The 18,614-nt window shown below is 43.4% G+C and overlaps 1 protein-coding gene across 1 annotated transcript in view; it reads left to right on the forward strand.

Annotated features, from left to right (window-relative positions):
- The first annotated feature begins 635 nt into the window (after positions 1-635).
- Positions 636-18,614, forward strand: part of LOC146199218 (neuroligin-4, Y-linked-like) — a 431,570-nt gene continuing 413,591 nt past the window's right edge. Inside the window, exon 1 of the mRNA XM_084594697.1 lies at positions 636-1,107. Coding sequence (XP_084450823.1) covers positions 636-1,107 — 472 coding nt within the window. The remainder of the gene's footprint in view (positions 1,108-18,614) is intronic.

The raw sequence follows: 18,614 nt of genomic DNA on the forward strand, positions 1-18,614 counted from the left end.
TATATTGCTACTATTGTAGCTTGCAATATGTGAGAAATATACACATGGTACTGTTACGTCCCATTTACCTACTCCCGATATGTAGATCGAAAATGTTTTGGTACTCATTTTCTTGGTATAGAAAATGCAAACCTATAATACTTTGCTGGTCGGCATTGCTCTCGCACAGGGTACCCTGCAATGGAAGACCGGACGATCAGGACGATCAAACGGATTGCTATGGAATGCAAGGCACGCACGTGGACAAGACGCGTGGCTCATGAGCGGCAGCTACGTCTTTACTAATTCAGGCCCCTCTCCGGTGTATTTAGGACTCTTTCCCACCATGGCCTGTTTAAAAGAGCTGCACTCGTGGGCCAGAGACTGTGACCGTGAACTCCACCACTGTCGCCAAGTTGTGTGCGCTTTCGCCGCCGTACCACCTTGACAGAGGCAAAACGTGACACCAGAAAAGTGAAACGTAATAGGCTTAGCACCGCGGCACGGAAGACAGAAAAACGAGACTTCCAAAAGAAAAAAAAGGGGGAATATATAACAACGACAAGAGGAACGGAAAAATAGAACTAACTAAATTAAGCCAATAGCAAAAATTGTATTGAACAAGTGCAGAGATGGGAGAAAGCAAGGGAGTCGTCATGTGCCTGGAGTCGTGGGTTTGTGCCTCGCTGCTCGCATCCTTGTTTGTGCTGACTTCGACCGCGGGCGCGGCGGATGCCAATCCGGTGACTTCAAGCCGGCCCAGCCCACGCGTGGTGAGGACCAAGTACGGCCAACTGAGAGGAAAGCTTATTACCCTAGGCTCCCGCTTCGGGACCCATTTGCCTCCTGTAGAGGCGTTCATGGGCGTGCCATACGTGAGCCCACCGTTGGGCACGCTGCGCTTCATGCCGCCCGTCAACTCCCCACACTGGGACGATGTGCGTGCGGCCGACACGCCGGGTCCCGCGTGCCCACAGCGGTTACCGGAGTTCCTACGGAATGAGTCTTCTCCGGCCGCGGCTCGGATGCCGCCCGGCCGCCTCGAGCAGCTACGGAGGTTGGCGCACGCCGCCCTGCTCAACACCAGCGAGGACTGCTTGCATCTCAACATCTACACGCCGGCATCAGGTCAGTGTCCGATTTGATGCACGTGCATTTTCGCTGACTCTCTTTTTCGCCTCGTTTCCCGTTATCCGAAGCTCTGTCCCGAAAAATCTTTGCGGTTGATTGCCTAAGCTGGCATCGTGGAAACACCTGTGACGGATTTGATGATTCAAATCATTTGTCTTATCCTATGTCAGCGTGAAGGCAACTTAAGGCTGAATGAAGACCCACTATTATGTGGTTTCTAAACAAATAGACTCCACATATTGACGAATATCCGGAGTTAAAATGGCTGTCATTATTATTTTTTAGAATCGTGCTCAGCTAAACGTCTGTGGCTCGAGGGCGAGGAGGGGGAGGTAAAAAGGCTGTTCCAGGCTAGTACTAGAACGGCGAAAAATAATAACGAAGTGATTTCCCTATCATGGCCTGATGGTCATCCTCCGAGCAACCACATGCAATAATAAGAACGTTGATTTGACCACACTGCAGTGGCGGGAGAAGTGTGATGAGCGTTCCGGCTCCTGCGATGCGTTTTCGGAAGAGGAGTATAGATGGCGCAGCCTGCCCGCTCACTAGTCGGCAGCCGCCGGCGGTTCGTCCCTATGCTCAACATTTTACTGCTTTCGTGTGGCTTAAAATGCGAATGTGTAAATGTAATTGGTGTATTCTTGTTCGTATACAAGTAACACCTATTGCGCTGAATCTCGCACCACGATAACATATGGAATGCAATGCACGCACCCGCGCTCGCTTTATTATGCAGTACGCAAAAAATGAAACCGCGGACTCGCAAGAATCACGAGAAAAACAAACATTATTCCCGCACAAATATTGCCTAGAGTTCTCTAGAAACGCTTAACAAAATATGTTATGTCAGCTGCCCTAATTTGAGACGCTTATTTCTATTGGAAGAAGACGTTCTATTTGTCTGGTGCAGCGACCTCGTGAAGTTGAAGAACTTCAACTTCAACCTTTTTGTTTAGGTTGACACTGTGTGTTGAACAGCCAGTGTACTTTTCTAGTTAGGAAATCAATTCGTCCAAACGGTCGCGGTGCTGTTCACATGTAAACAATGCACATGTTTAGTGTCATTTGAACACGCCTTCGAAAGAAAAATTGTTTTCTTGGGAGTAAGGAAAGGCTTGCCACTATAGAGGCATTGAAAGGGGCTCTTCCCTTAATAAAACATATTTTCAATAATAAAAGTAAATTATTCGACCATCCCAGGGCCTATACTTATAACATTTGCCTTTTCTAGCAAATGGTCAGGAATATCATAATTTGCTGAGAGCGATAGAACTTTCACGAATGCATCACGACGTTCGCTTTTTGAGAAAACTCAGGAAGCTTATTCACAAATAGGATCCTTTTGTTGTGCGCAGTTTGACGGATGCTTTAAACTCTAGTGAGGGGCGAAATACACAGCGTGAGTTTCCAGTAAATGTGGACAAAATATTGTAAACAGGTTTTTGTGAGAAGGAAACACGCAGTATCTGTCACAGCTTTCGGAGGATACTTATCTGCACCTTGCGTAAAGGAAGGGAGAAAGGTGGCAGTCAAAGAAGAAAGGAAGTGGCTTCGTTGTGGATGTCTGCGGAATACCTTCGACTATTTGGGAATCTTTAACATGCGCTGATATCGCAGAGTACACGGACGTCTTTGCGTTTCGAGGCGGGTGAGTCAATGTCAAATTTTAAATTAGCGACTCACAACCTAACTTTCTGATAGGCGTATCGTCCTTCGCATTTTTCTTGCAAGCTGTAGCACGGATTAAATATCTCCTCGGTGTTCTGTTTCTATTGCTTAGTAGCTTCTCCGAAAAGTACTTTTGAAACTCTATTTGCACAGCTGTGGGCACCAACACAGGCCAGCATCTATCAATCAGGATGCGTTCTCCATTGGCCGTTCGCTCACAACACCTGGACGTGTAACGCCGGTTAGGTACTTTTTCTCGAAGCAGTGCCTCTGATTTCTTGCCAAGGGTGCGCGGAACCAGATCAAAGGGAGCCGAAATTTGGGTTACGTGACGCAGAAATCGTCCCCACCTGCGATCGGTCAAAAGAGCGCAGCAACAGTCCTCGTCTCAGGCGACCTGCAAACAAGCACCGGCGCCCTCTCGTGGTTCTCTCCTGGTGTCTTCAAAGCGGCCCATAGGAGGCGCGAGGCGCTTAACCCTTTCTGCTCCATTCAAGCCCTTGTAACCAGACAGTGAAACAAGGAAGCCACATTTCGTAATTTTATATATATATATATATATATATATATATATATATATATATATATATATATATATATATATATATATATATATATATATAGTGAAAAATAGACTACTGGTAACTAGTAATATTTACATGTTGCCACTCTCACTCAGTGTCTTTTTCACTGGCTAGCATCCCCTATCAGAACACCAGTGGCAACTCTCATTCCTCGTTAGCAGTCCGCCTGCACGTCAGCGCCAATAACCAGTAGTTAGCAAAAAGGTGGTCTGTAGTATATAATAGCTAAGAGATACGATGCCTATGTGTTTCATTAGTTTTTAGGGGATTAGGCTAACGCCAATATAGGACTGAAGATAAGTGACAATTGGGAAAAGGCATACTAGATCCTGGAGGTAGATGAAAAGGCTGATGAAAGTGCTTACAAATATGCAACGAAGAAGTGCCTTTGCGATTAATTTGATTTGTTGAAAACGCAGTGACACGCCTCTACATACTTTGAATACTGAACCAGCTAATATGCTAAATATTCACCGTGGTGTAGGGAGGCAGCTTTCTCTCGAATGATAATTTGGTAATGGTATCTCCGCAGCGTTTGCAATTACTGAAGCTACAGGTGGCGCAGTTCTGTAGCAACAAATCGTAAAAACTGCTTCATTTGAGTAGGCAGTGCCCAATGGTCTCGTTCGGATCTGTTTTTCAAGAGGACTTGACCATGATGTATAATTGTCCTTTTATATATTAAGCGTAATTGCAAAGATTTTAATGCTTAGACTCTTTCTGAAACATTGTTTATATGCCCTTATATTGCATAAGTCGCAAACCTTGTCTCGCAGTTGCGTTACACTGCAGGTATATGTATCTGCTTATGTTAGATGGTCGCAAGCAATCATTTATCAACCGCTGTTTAAAGGAAATGTTATAACTCTCGTATGAATAATCTGAAGAGAGGAATGAACTAAAGGCTGCAAACAGGTGATCGCTCTTGAAATTCTCATTTTTTTTGTCTTGTTTTATAGAAACGACTGGGGTTTGAATTAATGCAGATAATGTTGTTCATGTCCTGGTTAATTCTAAGGATTAATCGCCGCAGTCGAGAGCGCTTTCCTGAACTCCCTGTATCGCGGACGGTTAACATCGCTAACTATACAAACTTGTAATGATGGCGGCGTGTAACGTAAGTTAGTAAATAAATAACAACGAAGGATGTGCAAACTGAGGCTGGGTAATAACACAACAGTGATCATCTCTGGTCGCTCACATTGACGTACAAGACAACCCTCATATAGGCAGGAAATTATGCGAAGGCACAGTATTGCAGCATTATGCAAATTCAGTGTAGAGTCCCCGGATTTAGCACACGCTTGTGAAACCCGGAGATTGGTCACAGAGAGCCGGAAGTCTGTTGTGCAGGCTTCTACGCAACTCATTAGACGGCGCGAAATCATAGGCGCAGACTTAATCGAACTGCGCTCAGAGAAACCGATATCCGTGAGTTCACGTCACTAAGAAAAATAGAGCAGAATGGTATTTGACTCCATACCACACGTCATGGAGCGCGTTGAAAATGAGTCAATGTCGCCAGTGATGTCACCTTGCAGCTTTTCAAAATGTTTTAAAGTTGCCAACGAGCGTTGCTGTTTTTTATCGAGATTATGAAGCTTATCGAGATCATTACGTGAGTGCGTCACTGAAAGAAAATTAAGCGTAAATTACCATCTTCCCGCTGAAGACGCGCGCATAGAAGCAAATCCGTTTGAAATGCTACCTGGTGTGCATACAAGCCGACTTGCTGTTATAAATTATAAGAAAATTCTTTCGAAAGTGTCTTAAATCGTATTTAACCACCGCGTTTATATAATATGTTTTAGACTAAATTTTCTAACTTCCTAATGAACGTTCTAAGTTTTTAAAATGTACGCACTGAGCTTTCTTCGTTCTATTGTGTCCACATATGGATAATTTGAAAGCGACAAGATAATAAAGGTTAAAGACATTTAACGCGTTACCGGTATATGTTGCCTTCCTTCGATTGAGTTAAAATGTTGCTGGCACACAAAATAACGTTCTTCAATTCGGTTCTATTGTCTAGACGTACCCTGTGTCTCTTGGCATTTATTACACTTTTTTTTTTTTTTTCTGCTAGCACGTAGCACTTCACTATGTTCCTTCACCTGCTACAGTCTCAATGGCTTACACGCCTTTAACTATAGGTTCACAGCAACTATTCAATTGACTTATCATTTACAGAGCGATTTTTACGATTTTCCAAATATCAGTGATGCACAAAGTGCAAGTATGGGAAATATATGTGCCAGTTGCGTTTGAATGGCATGTGCATTCTGCACTCTACTTCTTTTTGTGGTGATTGGGGGAAGGGGTGGGGTTTTGCATTAGGTTTAGTGGCCGGAACGGTTCATATTTTTAATAATCACATTTAACGTTTAAACACTATTGGGCATAAGTTTTGCCTGCCGATGTAATGGGGCACAGCTCATCGTTCTTGTGCGTGGGCATGAGAGTGAAAAAAGATCGTGATGCAGATATTAGCCGCTTACTTTTGCTCCCTCTCATGTACCTTGGTGACAAACTATAACCTCGATGACATGTGCAATAATGCGCGGTGAAAAGGTCGAAGCAAAGTGTTATATCATCACGGGGTTTATGTAACTGTTTACCAAGATGGGCTGGAGGCATTTGCGCCTGCTCGGCCATTATCGTGGTGTGAGCACTTTAGGAGATCTTTTTTAACATTTCTAAGATTTGGCCGACCAACGGGGCGTGCGGCACGCTGTGGTCAGCTTTGATCCAAACACAGCATAGCCGCCGCATAATTCAGTGGGATATAATACTTTAAACGGCTGCATACGTTTTAATTTCGCATACTCTCACTTAAAGCTCCAAGTATTGGTGAACACTAGAAACTTTTTTTGTGACAAAATCGGTGTTTTTGTAGCTGCTGAACTAGCTAGTAAACCTTGAACATTCTATTGCCTATGGCAGCAGATATTAAGACTTTTGTTGACTTGTACATCGCTCTCAATTTTCAGAACTATCGTCACTGAGAAAATGGAAGCGCTTAATGAACAAAGCAATTGTAATTACTGTGAAAAATCAAAGGTTTCTCCAGCCACAGTTGGAGCGCTTTGACTCACTGTCACTGGATGGCGCCACTGCCCCGAATGCGCCTCTCCAACAGGGCGAACCTAAATTATGGGCCGTATCTGCATTGTTTATAGAGTTCTACATTGGGTGCTGAGCACTTTGTTCGCAAGCTTGATTACTCCATCCTATGTGCTTAAAAGGTCTACTGATCACGGTACAGCAAGGGCAAGCAAGGGGCCTTGCATTACACGGAGATTTGGAAAGCCGATGATTTGGCAGTTGGCTAAGATTTACGCCCCGAGGATTATTAACGAACATAAAGCACCTCATTACGGATAGATGCTTTGAAGGCGCATGCACGGATGATATGGCTGAGCATGCATATTTTTTCTGCGCAGAAGTTTTGCAATATTTGCGTATATTTGCTTGCACTATATGTGGGTCGTCTGCCATCACCATAGATTCATTGATACGGCAATTACGAAACTATCCACGGCAACTAGATACGGGAAAACGATATGCTAAAATTCATTTTGCGGCGAAAACCAGGAATTTCGCCGTCCGGTAACACATTAAACGGTAACATAAACACGGTAACCATATGTTATACCTCTTATAACATATATAGCAGCGTTAAAGGCGTAAATGCTTCAAATTGACTCCAACGCACGGTAGATCCGCTGCAATTTTTCCCCTTAATCATTTCGCCGAAAGGCTCTGTGGAAATCTTGAACTTGGTCTTCCTAGGTGTAGCCAGGTATGTTGAGCATATTTGGACGAAGTTTTCTCGGGCAATGTCTTAGCGGGCCTAGAATTTACGCGAATTAAGGTTTATATTTGGGATTTGATTCCTGCACGCGTACCGAAAAATGGATAGGAGTATTTTTATATTACTTAACGGAACTGCTTCAGGTGTGCATAGCCAACCGCAATAAGTGTTTTTATAGCATCAGGTGCGTCCGCTGTGGTCACTATACTGAATATGAACATCTCATTGTTTCTTTCATGTTCAGCTAGGAAGAACAATAGTAAATGGAGTAATCGCGAATTCAGGTTTTTGATACTAATCACATATTATTCTCCTGATTCTACCAAACTAGTCTCGAAGGTTTATTTAAAGAAAGGTTTTGCTAGTAAATACAGTTAAAATATCTAAATAATTTATCCCTGATCATCTGATCAGAGGGTTTGTATAGTACTTTGGAAAGATTCTTTTGATGTCTAATTTTTCACTAGCCTACATGCTTCCGGGCATATCTAATCATTTTCTTAGTATTTTCAGGAACTCTTCGAAGAATAACAAATCAGTATTTTCAATTCCTATGGACAAACGGGCAACACATATTTAACGCTACTCACTGATCACATTGCACGTTTACAGCAGCCCGCATAACGTTTCCGGAACACTAAGCAAGAGGCGAGGTACTCTAGGAAATGTTTTGCAGGTCGCAAAACAAAGTTCGTCGTGTACGCTTCAGTTTGTCACATTGAAGTAAACGAACATTTTTGAGAAGCTCTATTATCTGAAAAAAAAAAAAAAAAAGGTGAGCGCCTGTTCGCTTCTTTTATTTCTACCATGTCTCTAGAGAGCTCTGCGACTTGTCATTTATGCGTACAGTTTATTGCACTGGTCCCACAACTATCTTATTCTGCAGCTATGGACTAGGGTGGCGCCGGAGGATGCTGTCAAGGTTAGGTCTCATGCAAATGCAATGGCAATATATTCAACGGAAGGCGATGGTCCCCGATCAGGTTGAACAAGGCGGCACGCTGCTCGTCCGCCTTGGTCCAAACACAGCATCTCTGCCACATCATTAGCTGTGTTATCTGGGTCTAAGCGGCTGCATTCTCTTTCACTTCGCATGATCTCGCTTATCCTTCTCTGTAGAAGCGACCTCAGAAAATGTTTTCTAGAAAATCAGCGGTTTCAGAGCTGTTGAGCTCGGCTATACACCGGGAACAACCTCATGCATTTGGCAGAAGTTTTTCAGGTTTTTATCAGCTGGAACTTTAGCCCCTAAAAATCTGGCAATGCAGTGATCATTACTAATAACTGTGGAAAAGAAACAAATTACCCACAATTAAGTTATTTCCTAATACGAAATCTGAGCGTATCTCATCACCTGTTTCACCTTTTCGGTAGATTGAGGAAAATACTTCGGGCAAGACACGTATGTACAATTCCAGACAACTTTTTTTTTAATTTTTCACGTGCATTCCTTCAAGAAACACTCCACTAACAGTTCTTGGCTGTCATGAAAGAAGCGTTGTGTTCGGAGAAATGAAGATAGCAATTGAGTTATCGGGAGGTTGCGGGAAGCAGCGCATGGGCCCATAGGAACGTTGCGCGACTAACAGGTAGCAGCGACTGATGACTGATGCTACATTGCCTAGAATATACTAGCACTATACTGATGCCGCTGACGCCATTAGCGAGTGAAGCGAATGAGAACGGGATGCATGCACCGTGATCCGCTGATAGCGAGCCGGCGTTTCGGCAACCGGAGAGCATCCTCGCCGCCATGCTGGAAGAGGGGGGAGGGACTCCCTCCTCCTCTTTCTGCATGGCCGCGACGGTGTTCTACGCAGACGCGTTGACTTGACTCGCTAGCGGCGGCAGCGGCATCAGTTAGTCGCTGCTAGCGCTACAACCGGCGACCCCCCCCCCCCCCCCCCCCTCCCCTTCCTTTCCTTGTATTTTCCGGTTGCTGCGCGCGCTCGTGCCCCCATCGTTCGCCACTGAGTGAATCCCCCTTCCCCCTTACTTCAAGGCTCCGGTTGCCGAAGCGCCGGCTCGAACTGGGGGATGAAATGGGGGTGGAGCTAGTTACGAGCACGGTGGTTACGAGGCCGACGCGGCCGGCGCCGACAAAGACTCGAAACCCAGGAACGGGCGACAAGGAGCTGCGCTGTAATATTTTCTCTAGCTATATATGAAGCGTTGTGACTTACTGTCGCTGGATGGCGCCACGGCCACCAAACGCGGCTCTCCACCAGGCAAATGAAATGTATCGGTGGTATATGCGCTGTATGTAGAGCTCTTTGTTACGGATTGAACATTTTGCTCGCAAACTTAGTTACTTTATTCTGTGCATTTAAAATTTCTACTTGTCATGGTACAACCGGAGTAGACAAGGTGTCCAGTATTACACGAATATTTGAAAAGCCGATGAGTCAACAGTTAGCCAACACGTGTACCCCGAGGTGAAAATTATGAGCTGTGTATACAGCCCCTCAGTGCGGAGAAATACTTTGAATGCTCATATATTTGTAATATAGTCGAGCATACAAAATATTTCTCCGCAGGATGTTTTGTACTATTACCATTTTATGTTCACCTTATTGCTGGCCCTTCTGCGATCATCATCACTTTTTGGTCGCTACAGTGACTACGAACTGCGGCAGAAACTAGATACGAGGAGAACGATATGCTAAAACGTATCCTGCGTTTTGTACCGCTATCCAGAGATATCGCCGATTGGTGACAAGATAAACGTTAACGCAATCAGGGTAACGGTATGAAATACCTTTCTTATAATACCTACTACGGCGTTAAAGGCGTACCTGGTACAAAGTTTCACCGGTGCGGGCAGAATGCGCTGCAATTAATTCTTTTTCGCTTGGTGGTATGGACCGAAGGCCGTATGGAAATCTTAAACTTGCTTTTCTGAGATGCGGCGAAATGTATGGAGGATATTTCTATGAAGCCTTCCCTAGCAATAGGGTAGCGGGCCTCGAATTTACGTAAAACAACATTGGCATTAGTGATATAATGCACGCACACGTGCTGAACGGTGGACAGGTGCGTTTCTGCGTTACTTAACGGAACTGTCTCCTATATGTGTTACGAAGCAAAATCAGCATTATACAGCAGCAGGCGGGTCCACTTTTGTCAGCATGCTAAATATGGACATCTGATTGTTTCTTGAAGTTCTTCTACAGGAAGAACAAAGGGGGATGGAGCAAGCGCGAAAACAACTTTCTGCTACTTGTCCATTATCTTCATTTGACTCCACCGCACTTTTCTCAACTATTTATCACTTTCTCTTCACTGCACCTAATCACGTTCTAGTAGTAAATCATTGGGACATAAATATTAGTATTTTCAATTTATTAGGACAAATGGGGAACATATATTTCATGCTGGGCATTGATAATGCTCCACTTTTACGTCAGCCCACAAAAAGCTTCCTGAACATGGAAAGGACGAAAGGCCGAAATCCCTGCTTCCCTAAGCATATGGTTGGTTAATGGGGGAAGCGTTTTGCAGGTCGTCCAACAAAGCCTATTGCGTACACTTCAGTTAGTCGCCTTGAAGCAAAGAATTTTCTTTAGGTTTTTTTTTTTGTAAAATAAAGCAAGAAACGGTAAGCCTCCGTTCGACTCCTGAATTTGTAACCTCGTCTATAGAGAGCTCTACAGACGAGGTTAGAAATTTATTGTGCGGCGCTTTAGTTCACATGTAATATCGGCGTACTTCTTGTCAGAGCCTCTTTACGACGCTGCAGCACGACTTCCACGGAACAAGCTTGGCTTAACCGAAAACAACTGCTACTCAATCTTACTATCCTGAGAAGTTTTGGCAGAAGCCAGCATGCCACGATTATATAAGCCTTGTTCTAATAGATTTTCCCGAAACCATTTCTTTGGAAGGATCGTTCTACGTCCGCAGTTCCTCAGTTACCCCTATCTCGGCTGAGGACAGCCTATTGCTCTGCGCCTGGGTTGAAGTGGCATGATGGAAGATGTGTGCCGATATGCTCTGAAAATAGAAAAGACAATGAAAAATGAGGGACGCTTTCAAGAATGCGCCGTTAACACAAAACAGCTGCAGCAATTTCGTTCGCTGGTAAGTACGAAATTTCTGTGCTCGTTTTCATACAGGCTTCAGCTAACACATGAACAATATTTTGTTTAACGTTAAAAGGAAACTGATGAAAACGACTTCTATATTTCGCTCTCAGCAAAAACCTATTCCGCAGACCTGTGTGGTTTTGTTTGGATTCTAAATTGGATTCAGAACGTTTCCCACCTTTCGGTTCAGATTCATAGCTTTTACACCGATATGGAGCCCGTCATTCTGATGTGAAAGTGCGTGGAGATGTTATTTTTGACTCACGGAGCAGCATTATACTGTACTGTATTGTATTGTACTTTACCATACTGTACTGTGCTGTAAATTACTGTACTCGACTGGACTGTACTGGACTGGACTGTATGAAGCATCTCAGTCTGTTTGTGAAAGCGATCGTTGAGGGCGAAATCTGTGTGTAATCGTTTGGTCTTCCTTTAGGTTGTAAACACTCTGTTTAAAGAACTCCCATTATCGTTAGAACGCGAAAATCTGAAGATACCAGACAACTTCCCCTTTGCTGCAGTGTCCATGAAAAGCACTTCTGTGCACGGTATCAATCATATTCTCTTCGACGTGCTTGAATGCGTTGCTTCGCTTACTAAAAATTGGTTCACTGCTAATTTTTCACTCAAAGAGTAATCATCCTCTTTACTATGGTTTAGACTTTCTAGGGGCGAAAATCTGAGACCATTGCTAGATGTCAAAAAAAACAAAAAACAGTACCTGCAATTTATGGGCAGCCCTTACATAAAAGAAAAATAGATTTTGTGGCCAGTAAGAAATGAAAATAGAGGCCATTTACACCTGACATTCATAGACATTCATAAAGGTAAGCACAAAATTACAGGTTGGTATTCTGACTGCGTTCGCTTTCATTGTCTTCATCAAACGTAATACTCATTTCTGCGAGAAATGTAGCAGAACTTTCTATTCCTTCGCAAAGAAAACACAGAGATTTTATTATTCTGAATATATGGTTTACGCTATCTAATATTTTGCTGGCATTCCATGGACAAGTCAACGAACAACGCCGAAATAACAATCAAGGAAAAGAAAGGGCACACCGATTGAGTCTATGATGTGTCTATGTATAATCCGGGCAACTCAGCTAAGTAGATGCTGTAATGCTGTTGCGGGCGTCGGGTGCATAATGACAGTTTCTTTCTCTACACAAAACGCGAAAAAGTATGAACGGCCAAAGAGCTTTATCCCGAAAAATCGCACCACCTTGCCCTCTTCCCCCCCCCCCCCCCCCCCCCACACACACACACACCTCTTTTTACCCGATAGACGCGGACTCTGTTGTGATTCGGTTTGCGTCAAACAAGCGCCTATGCCATCTGTTCCCCATTATTAGAGACTTAGTGAACGCGAGGCTCTTTTGGACGGCGCTTGCCGGCTTAGCTCTCGGAAATGCCAAGTCGAAGCATGGAGAAAGCCTGTTGTCTCAGACCGTCATGTATAAAGAAAATTAACTACATACATTATCGTACGATGTCACTGTCCTTACCCGAACCCACAATAACAGAAACCACTCAGCATCGCGCTGATTTGCTGGGCACCTACAGAACTGTTTCGGTGGAAGCACCTCAGTGTTGGGCTGCATAAGCGCTATATAATGAGAGTGGGTGCATTCTAATGCGATTGTGCCTTTCGAGCATTACAGCTAAGGTGCTTACCAGAAACCAGCAGAAATGCTGGTCGAATAGGGTTAGAACAATGGTAGATCTCGCTTCCAGCTTTGTTATTGTGTAGTTGTCTTCTTAATAGAGAGGCAGAAAAAACAAAACAAAAATTGTGTCCCGATGCTAACCTTGCAATGCGTCATTGACAACAATAAAACTAGTGGTATTCGGCGTGAAATATATGGGCTGAAGAAGGAAGCTCCCTTCATTGTACAGAGAGTATCTAATTTTGTCTCTTGGTCTTGAAAAAACAAAATGACAAAAAGCCAGTCTGTTTGCGCCGTTAAGTCATGCTAAACTTTAAACGTGTGTTGTCTCTTCCCTTATCAATTCATTTACGACTCATTATCAATTCGAGTGGCAGCATATATGATGCAGTATCGTGAGCTTGACGCGTGCGCTTGGTTCCTGAAGGGCAGCCATGACGATGAGGAATTCAAGGGTCTCAAGAGTAGAGGCAGAGATCAGACCGCTTCTTATTGTTTTTGAGACGTCTGAAGTTTAACTCTGTTAGTGTAAGCGGCTGAGTTGTTCAGGCTCGCGACTTAGAGTTGGGGGCCATGGCATGAGACGGAGGGCGGGGTTACATTGTTAAAACTTTCCAAAACACTGATTCCCGGCGCAGACATGCAGTAGTCCTCAGAAAAGTCAGACTGATCGGAAATGACTTTGTTAAACTTTGAGGGGCGTTTAGCGTCCCTCATGAACCCGGCCTCATGAACTCTGCTCGCTTAAGGATGCGCGGATTTTCATGTATCTATTTTCGGCTAATGTGAGTTATAGCTTGTGTCACCTGTCCGCTGACATTATCCGTCTGACGGGCTATAGTTCCGTGGAATATATTAGAAAGATAAGGCAACTGTGTTTCAATCGCAGTCACCAGGGTCTCCAGGGTCGCGAAGTGACTCTCCATATAAGTAGGAACCTGTCTTTTATGGTCATCTTCAGCGTCGAGGAGGACGAAGTAGTGATTGGTTTTCAGTAAGTCAAGCTGGCTGGCTAGTTGTTCGTTTTGAGTTCAGAAAAGGGTGAGCTCGTGCCTGCGTTCCTGTGGCTGAGCGATGCTCATTTGGGGGGGGGGGGCGGAGGGAAGGAAAGGAGGCGACCGTCGGCCAGTCGCGTATACCTTGGGTTATTTGCTGGTGGCGCCACGAGATGAAGCGCTAAAAGATAAAGCAGAGGACAATCGTCAGACTTACTTTGGGAGCACATGTTGTTGTTGTTCTCTAATTTGATGGCACATACCCACACAGGGGGATCGGCCAAGAACTGGAGCCACTACTAATGAGGCAGTTCAAGGTGATATGGGATGGTTGGCGTTCAAAGCGCGGGAGGCGAAATCTAAGATGCACTATAAGGAACGGTTGAGGCAAATGAAGGAGAAGAGCTTGGCGGCAAAGATTTTCAGGTACCTCTACCGGAGCAGTATTGATACGACATGGAGGAGAAAAGCTAGATGGCTTGAAAATTAATACAAATGTTATGGGGAAGAAAACGATACAAAAACTACACCATGACCTCCGATGGAATACTCATATTAGCAACATTACTTCAAAAGCTCTGAAACGACTATTCTTCCTTAACAGACACCTGCGACTCGCGCACAACTTCCTGCAACGGCCTGAAACACAACTTCTGGCTTATAATACACTCATAAGACTAATACTAGAATATGGTAATATTGTTTGGCTTCATCATACTAAACATCTCACAAAACAAATTGAAGCTATGCAGCATAGGGCTGTCAGGTTGATATTTAACAAATACAGAATAACTGATTCACCTTCAAAAATGCTAAATGATGCCGGAATGCTAACTCTACAAAACCGAGCCAAGCTAGCGCGATTGAAATTTCTGTATCAACTGAGCCATGGACAAATAAAAATTGACTCTTCCAAGTACATCTCCCTCACAAACACTAGACAAACGCGTCATAAGCATCAGCATACGCTCTGCGAATACTCACACACCACAGATTGTTTTATATATTCATATTTTCTACAAGTAACTAGAGAAGGGAGCGAACTCAATATTTCAATTACAAACACTAATTCACTAAGCAAGTTCATAACGCTTGTACAAAATGAATTACTAGGATCACAGTTGCCATGATTAATAACTAATTTTGTGTAATGTGTAGCGTCTGTATTAGGAAAAACTTTTATGATTTATACTACTTCTTGTATTGTACTGAAACAAAGCCTTCGTCATGTGCTGAGCTTATAAGAGTTTCTAGTGCTGAGTGTATAATGTTCGCTAACTTTTAGCTTTTTGTTCCTTTTGCTTTATTTTGTTCTAAATGCAGTCTTTTCTCCTTAAAAAATTAAACCATCTATCACTTTCCGTCCTGTATGACAGTTTGAAATTGCCGCATTTATTTGGCTCTGTGTTACGTTGATTTGACACTTAATTTATACATGTAATTGATATGATGTTCATTCTTAAGTACCTCAAATAACACTGCTTTGCATCCGGCTTTTTCTTTCCTTTTCAAAACGTTTCGTTCCAGTTTGTACGTATTATTCGTGTGTCCTTCTTGCTATAATCTCCAGCGAGGTTGGCAGTATTGTTAAATAAATAAATAAATAAATAAATAAATAAATAAATAAATAAATAAATAAATAAATAAATAAATAAATAAATAAATAAATAAATAAATAAATAAATAAATAAATAAATAAATAAATAAATAAATAAATAAATAAATAAACAAATAAATAAATAAATAAATAAATAAATAAAATTTCCATTGGTAAAAGAGAATGCTGGACAAACCGACGTTGGAGCTTTCTATGGCGGCTAAGGTTAAAATTCAAAAGGAAATGTTTTTTACAATTCCAAAGGTAGGGGATTACTTTTTGAGGCTAGGGCTGAGAGCTTGAGGACCTAATGGCAAAAATTCGACAGCACAGGTGACATTTGCTGCTAATGCATTCAAAGCAGGTAAAAGGTTGGACATATTATTATAGAATGTAAGGCAATTCAAGCACCAGTACACGACGCCGACGTAGGGATTCGAGAAGGACTTGTTTTGGTTTGGTTTGGGGGATTTAAAGTCCCAAAGCGACTCGGGCTATGAGAGACGCCGTAGTGGAGGACTCCAGAAATTTCGACCACCTAGGATTTTTTAACGTGCACTGACATCGCACAGCACACGGGCGCCTTGCTTTTCGTCTCCATCGAAAAGCGGCTGCCGAGGCCGGGATTCGATCCCGCATCTTTGAGCACAGTGGTCGAGTGCCCTAACTACTGCGCCACCCGGGCGGGGGAAAAGCACTGGGGTTTAGGGGCAATCATGGCATGCTAAGTTATGAAACAGTGGAAGCAAGTAAGAAACGACTTGACGATTGGTGAAAAAGGTCAAGGTGGTAGTGTTGGACTGTGCGGAGGAAACAATCAATTAACCTAAAACAGTATTGAGCGCTCAAGTATTACGAGCTAAGTGACACCTATGACCACCCCGTTACAAAGGTGATGCTAATATTTAGCTATCTATCCATCTACTCTTCTTCTCTGGGTGATGGCGTTGATCTCGTTGTCTTGCCTTTGGGTTTCGTCCCGCCGCGGCTCTGCGCCTCCTGCTGGCGTCTCGGTAGGGGACTGCAATGTCCTGGGCCCTGGCTGTTGAGGTCTGATAAATTTCTATGTGCGATCGCGGTAGCTGGTGAGGCCTGGGCAACGGGAGGTTATGGACACCCCTCCCTCAATACTCGCTTCCACGTTTTGGCCCCAAAGGCAGCATCGCCCATTAACCATGGTGGGACAGCTGCTCGCCCGACGTCCCAGTGTGCCACAACTTTGCCAGATTTATCAGCACATGCATTCGACGCTAATGTCCAGAAGATAACATATTTGTACGGAGTGTGTTGTGCTGTTTACAGATTATAGGAATTTTCCTGGGGCCAGTAGTTAAATATATCGTGAAGTTTTTTTTTTTTTTTTATCTAGGTGCAATATTTTTTTCAGCGTGCCAGAGCTGCTGATATGTTCCATATTGCGCCAATAAAAGTAGTGCTTTTTCATTTTTTGAAGACGCGCATATCCACGCGTATACCGGGATGCAATACTGATTTGCGCGACGCACTAATGCAAGCCATGTCCTCTGCCGACGATATTCTTTCATAACCCCGCGGTACACACACAACAGAGACTGTCCGTTTCCAGGAGGAAATTGATGTGGAGCCCATTGTTACGCAAGCACCTGCATTTCGATCGTCGCTTGTTGCCGCGAAAATGGATCATATTGGGGATTCTTTTTGGATTCTCTTCCGTAACGACATCAAACGACTGTTCCAGGCGTTAGCCAGCCCACAGGATGACAAGTGCTCTTGTGAGGTGCTCACTTGTTTCGAGAACTGCACACTCAATGTGCACAATATTGCTTTCTCTCGAAGGCCAGCAGCCGAATGATGCCTGCAAAGGAAGATGCCATTTGCTTTATTGGAGGTTCTGGGTATTAATGCGCAAATTTATATAATCAACCTAAAGGAGTCAATTGCGTAAGAACCATGGAGGAAACTTGTCAGGAAGTGAAAGCTTAGCTCTTGTAATGAGATCATCGAGTCATATAATGCTTAATGTGGCTGTCCTTCACCTCAGTTACTCCATATACTGCGATGGTATCGATAGATCAATCAGTCCATCGATCAAAAAAATCGATCAAATAATCGACCGATCAATCAGTCAAATGAATAATTACCAGCCAACCATTTACATGAGTTTATATAATATGCCTTATGGCAAGTTTGCGTACAAAAAAAAAAAAATCTATGCCATATAACGATATTTGGTATGGCAGAAAGTGGGCAGGAGTACAGCACAAAGTTGGGCTGATAATAGCATATAGTTTTTACTAGTGATTACCGTTCAAAAGCACAAGGTGGTATAAAGCTAACGAACGTCCTTCCGAAAGCTCAAGTTACCCTTATAAAATTCTCTGCATCCGCACTTTTATGAAACCTCTTCAACAAAGGTAATCGCGATCATTCCATCCAGGATGCAGATACCTTTGTATTATTTCAGTGATTAACAACAATATCAATACAGAGAAGGAGCAAGGTGGGACGCTCCTCATAAAGGTGGCAAATTCAATCTGAATGTTGTGAAAAAAAAAAAGGCGCAAGTGCGTTCACCAGCGTTTCAGTTCACTCTGAACGAACACAAAGGAGCTAAAAAAACAGGCGGGAAATAGAAATAGTTTCGGAAAAGGATAACTAGAGACGGCGGTGTTTTATTTACAGGATTTAGAGTAGCAAAGTGGCTCAGAAATATGAAACAGGCTGTAGTGTAGCACCACAAATATTTGCAGCGCCTGAAATTCATCAACATTCACTCACATCGCAAATTACACAGATCTGTTGCTTTTCGCCTGTGTCTGAAAGCAATCGCCGCAGCTTAGATGATTCCAGTGTATCGGTCTTCCACAAAAAAGCCACCAGTTTTTAACTTTCATGCTTTGGAAGGGAGCCACGATTATGAAAACTGGCATATAGAAGGCGCAAATATGTAGTTTTTCCCAATATTAGATTTTCAGCTCTTCTTTCTTAGTCGAACACCGGAAGCAAAACTACAGAATGTATAGGATGCTCACTCCTACCTTCGCTATACAATATAGCAGAGAAACATGGCTGATCGACTGGAGGTCTAGCATGATTCCATTACCTC

The sequence above is a fragment of the Amblyomma maculatum genome, chromosome 2 (assembly GCF_055883805.1).
Source record: "Amblyomma maculatum isolate TAMU_Amacu chromosome 2, ASM5588380v1, whole genome shotgun sequence".
NCBI classification, from domain to species: domain Eukaryota; kingdom Metazoa; phylum Arthropoda; class Arachnida; order Ixodida; family Ixodidae; genus Amblyomma; species Amblyomma maculatum.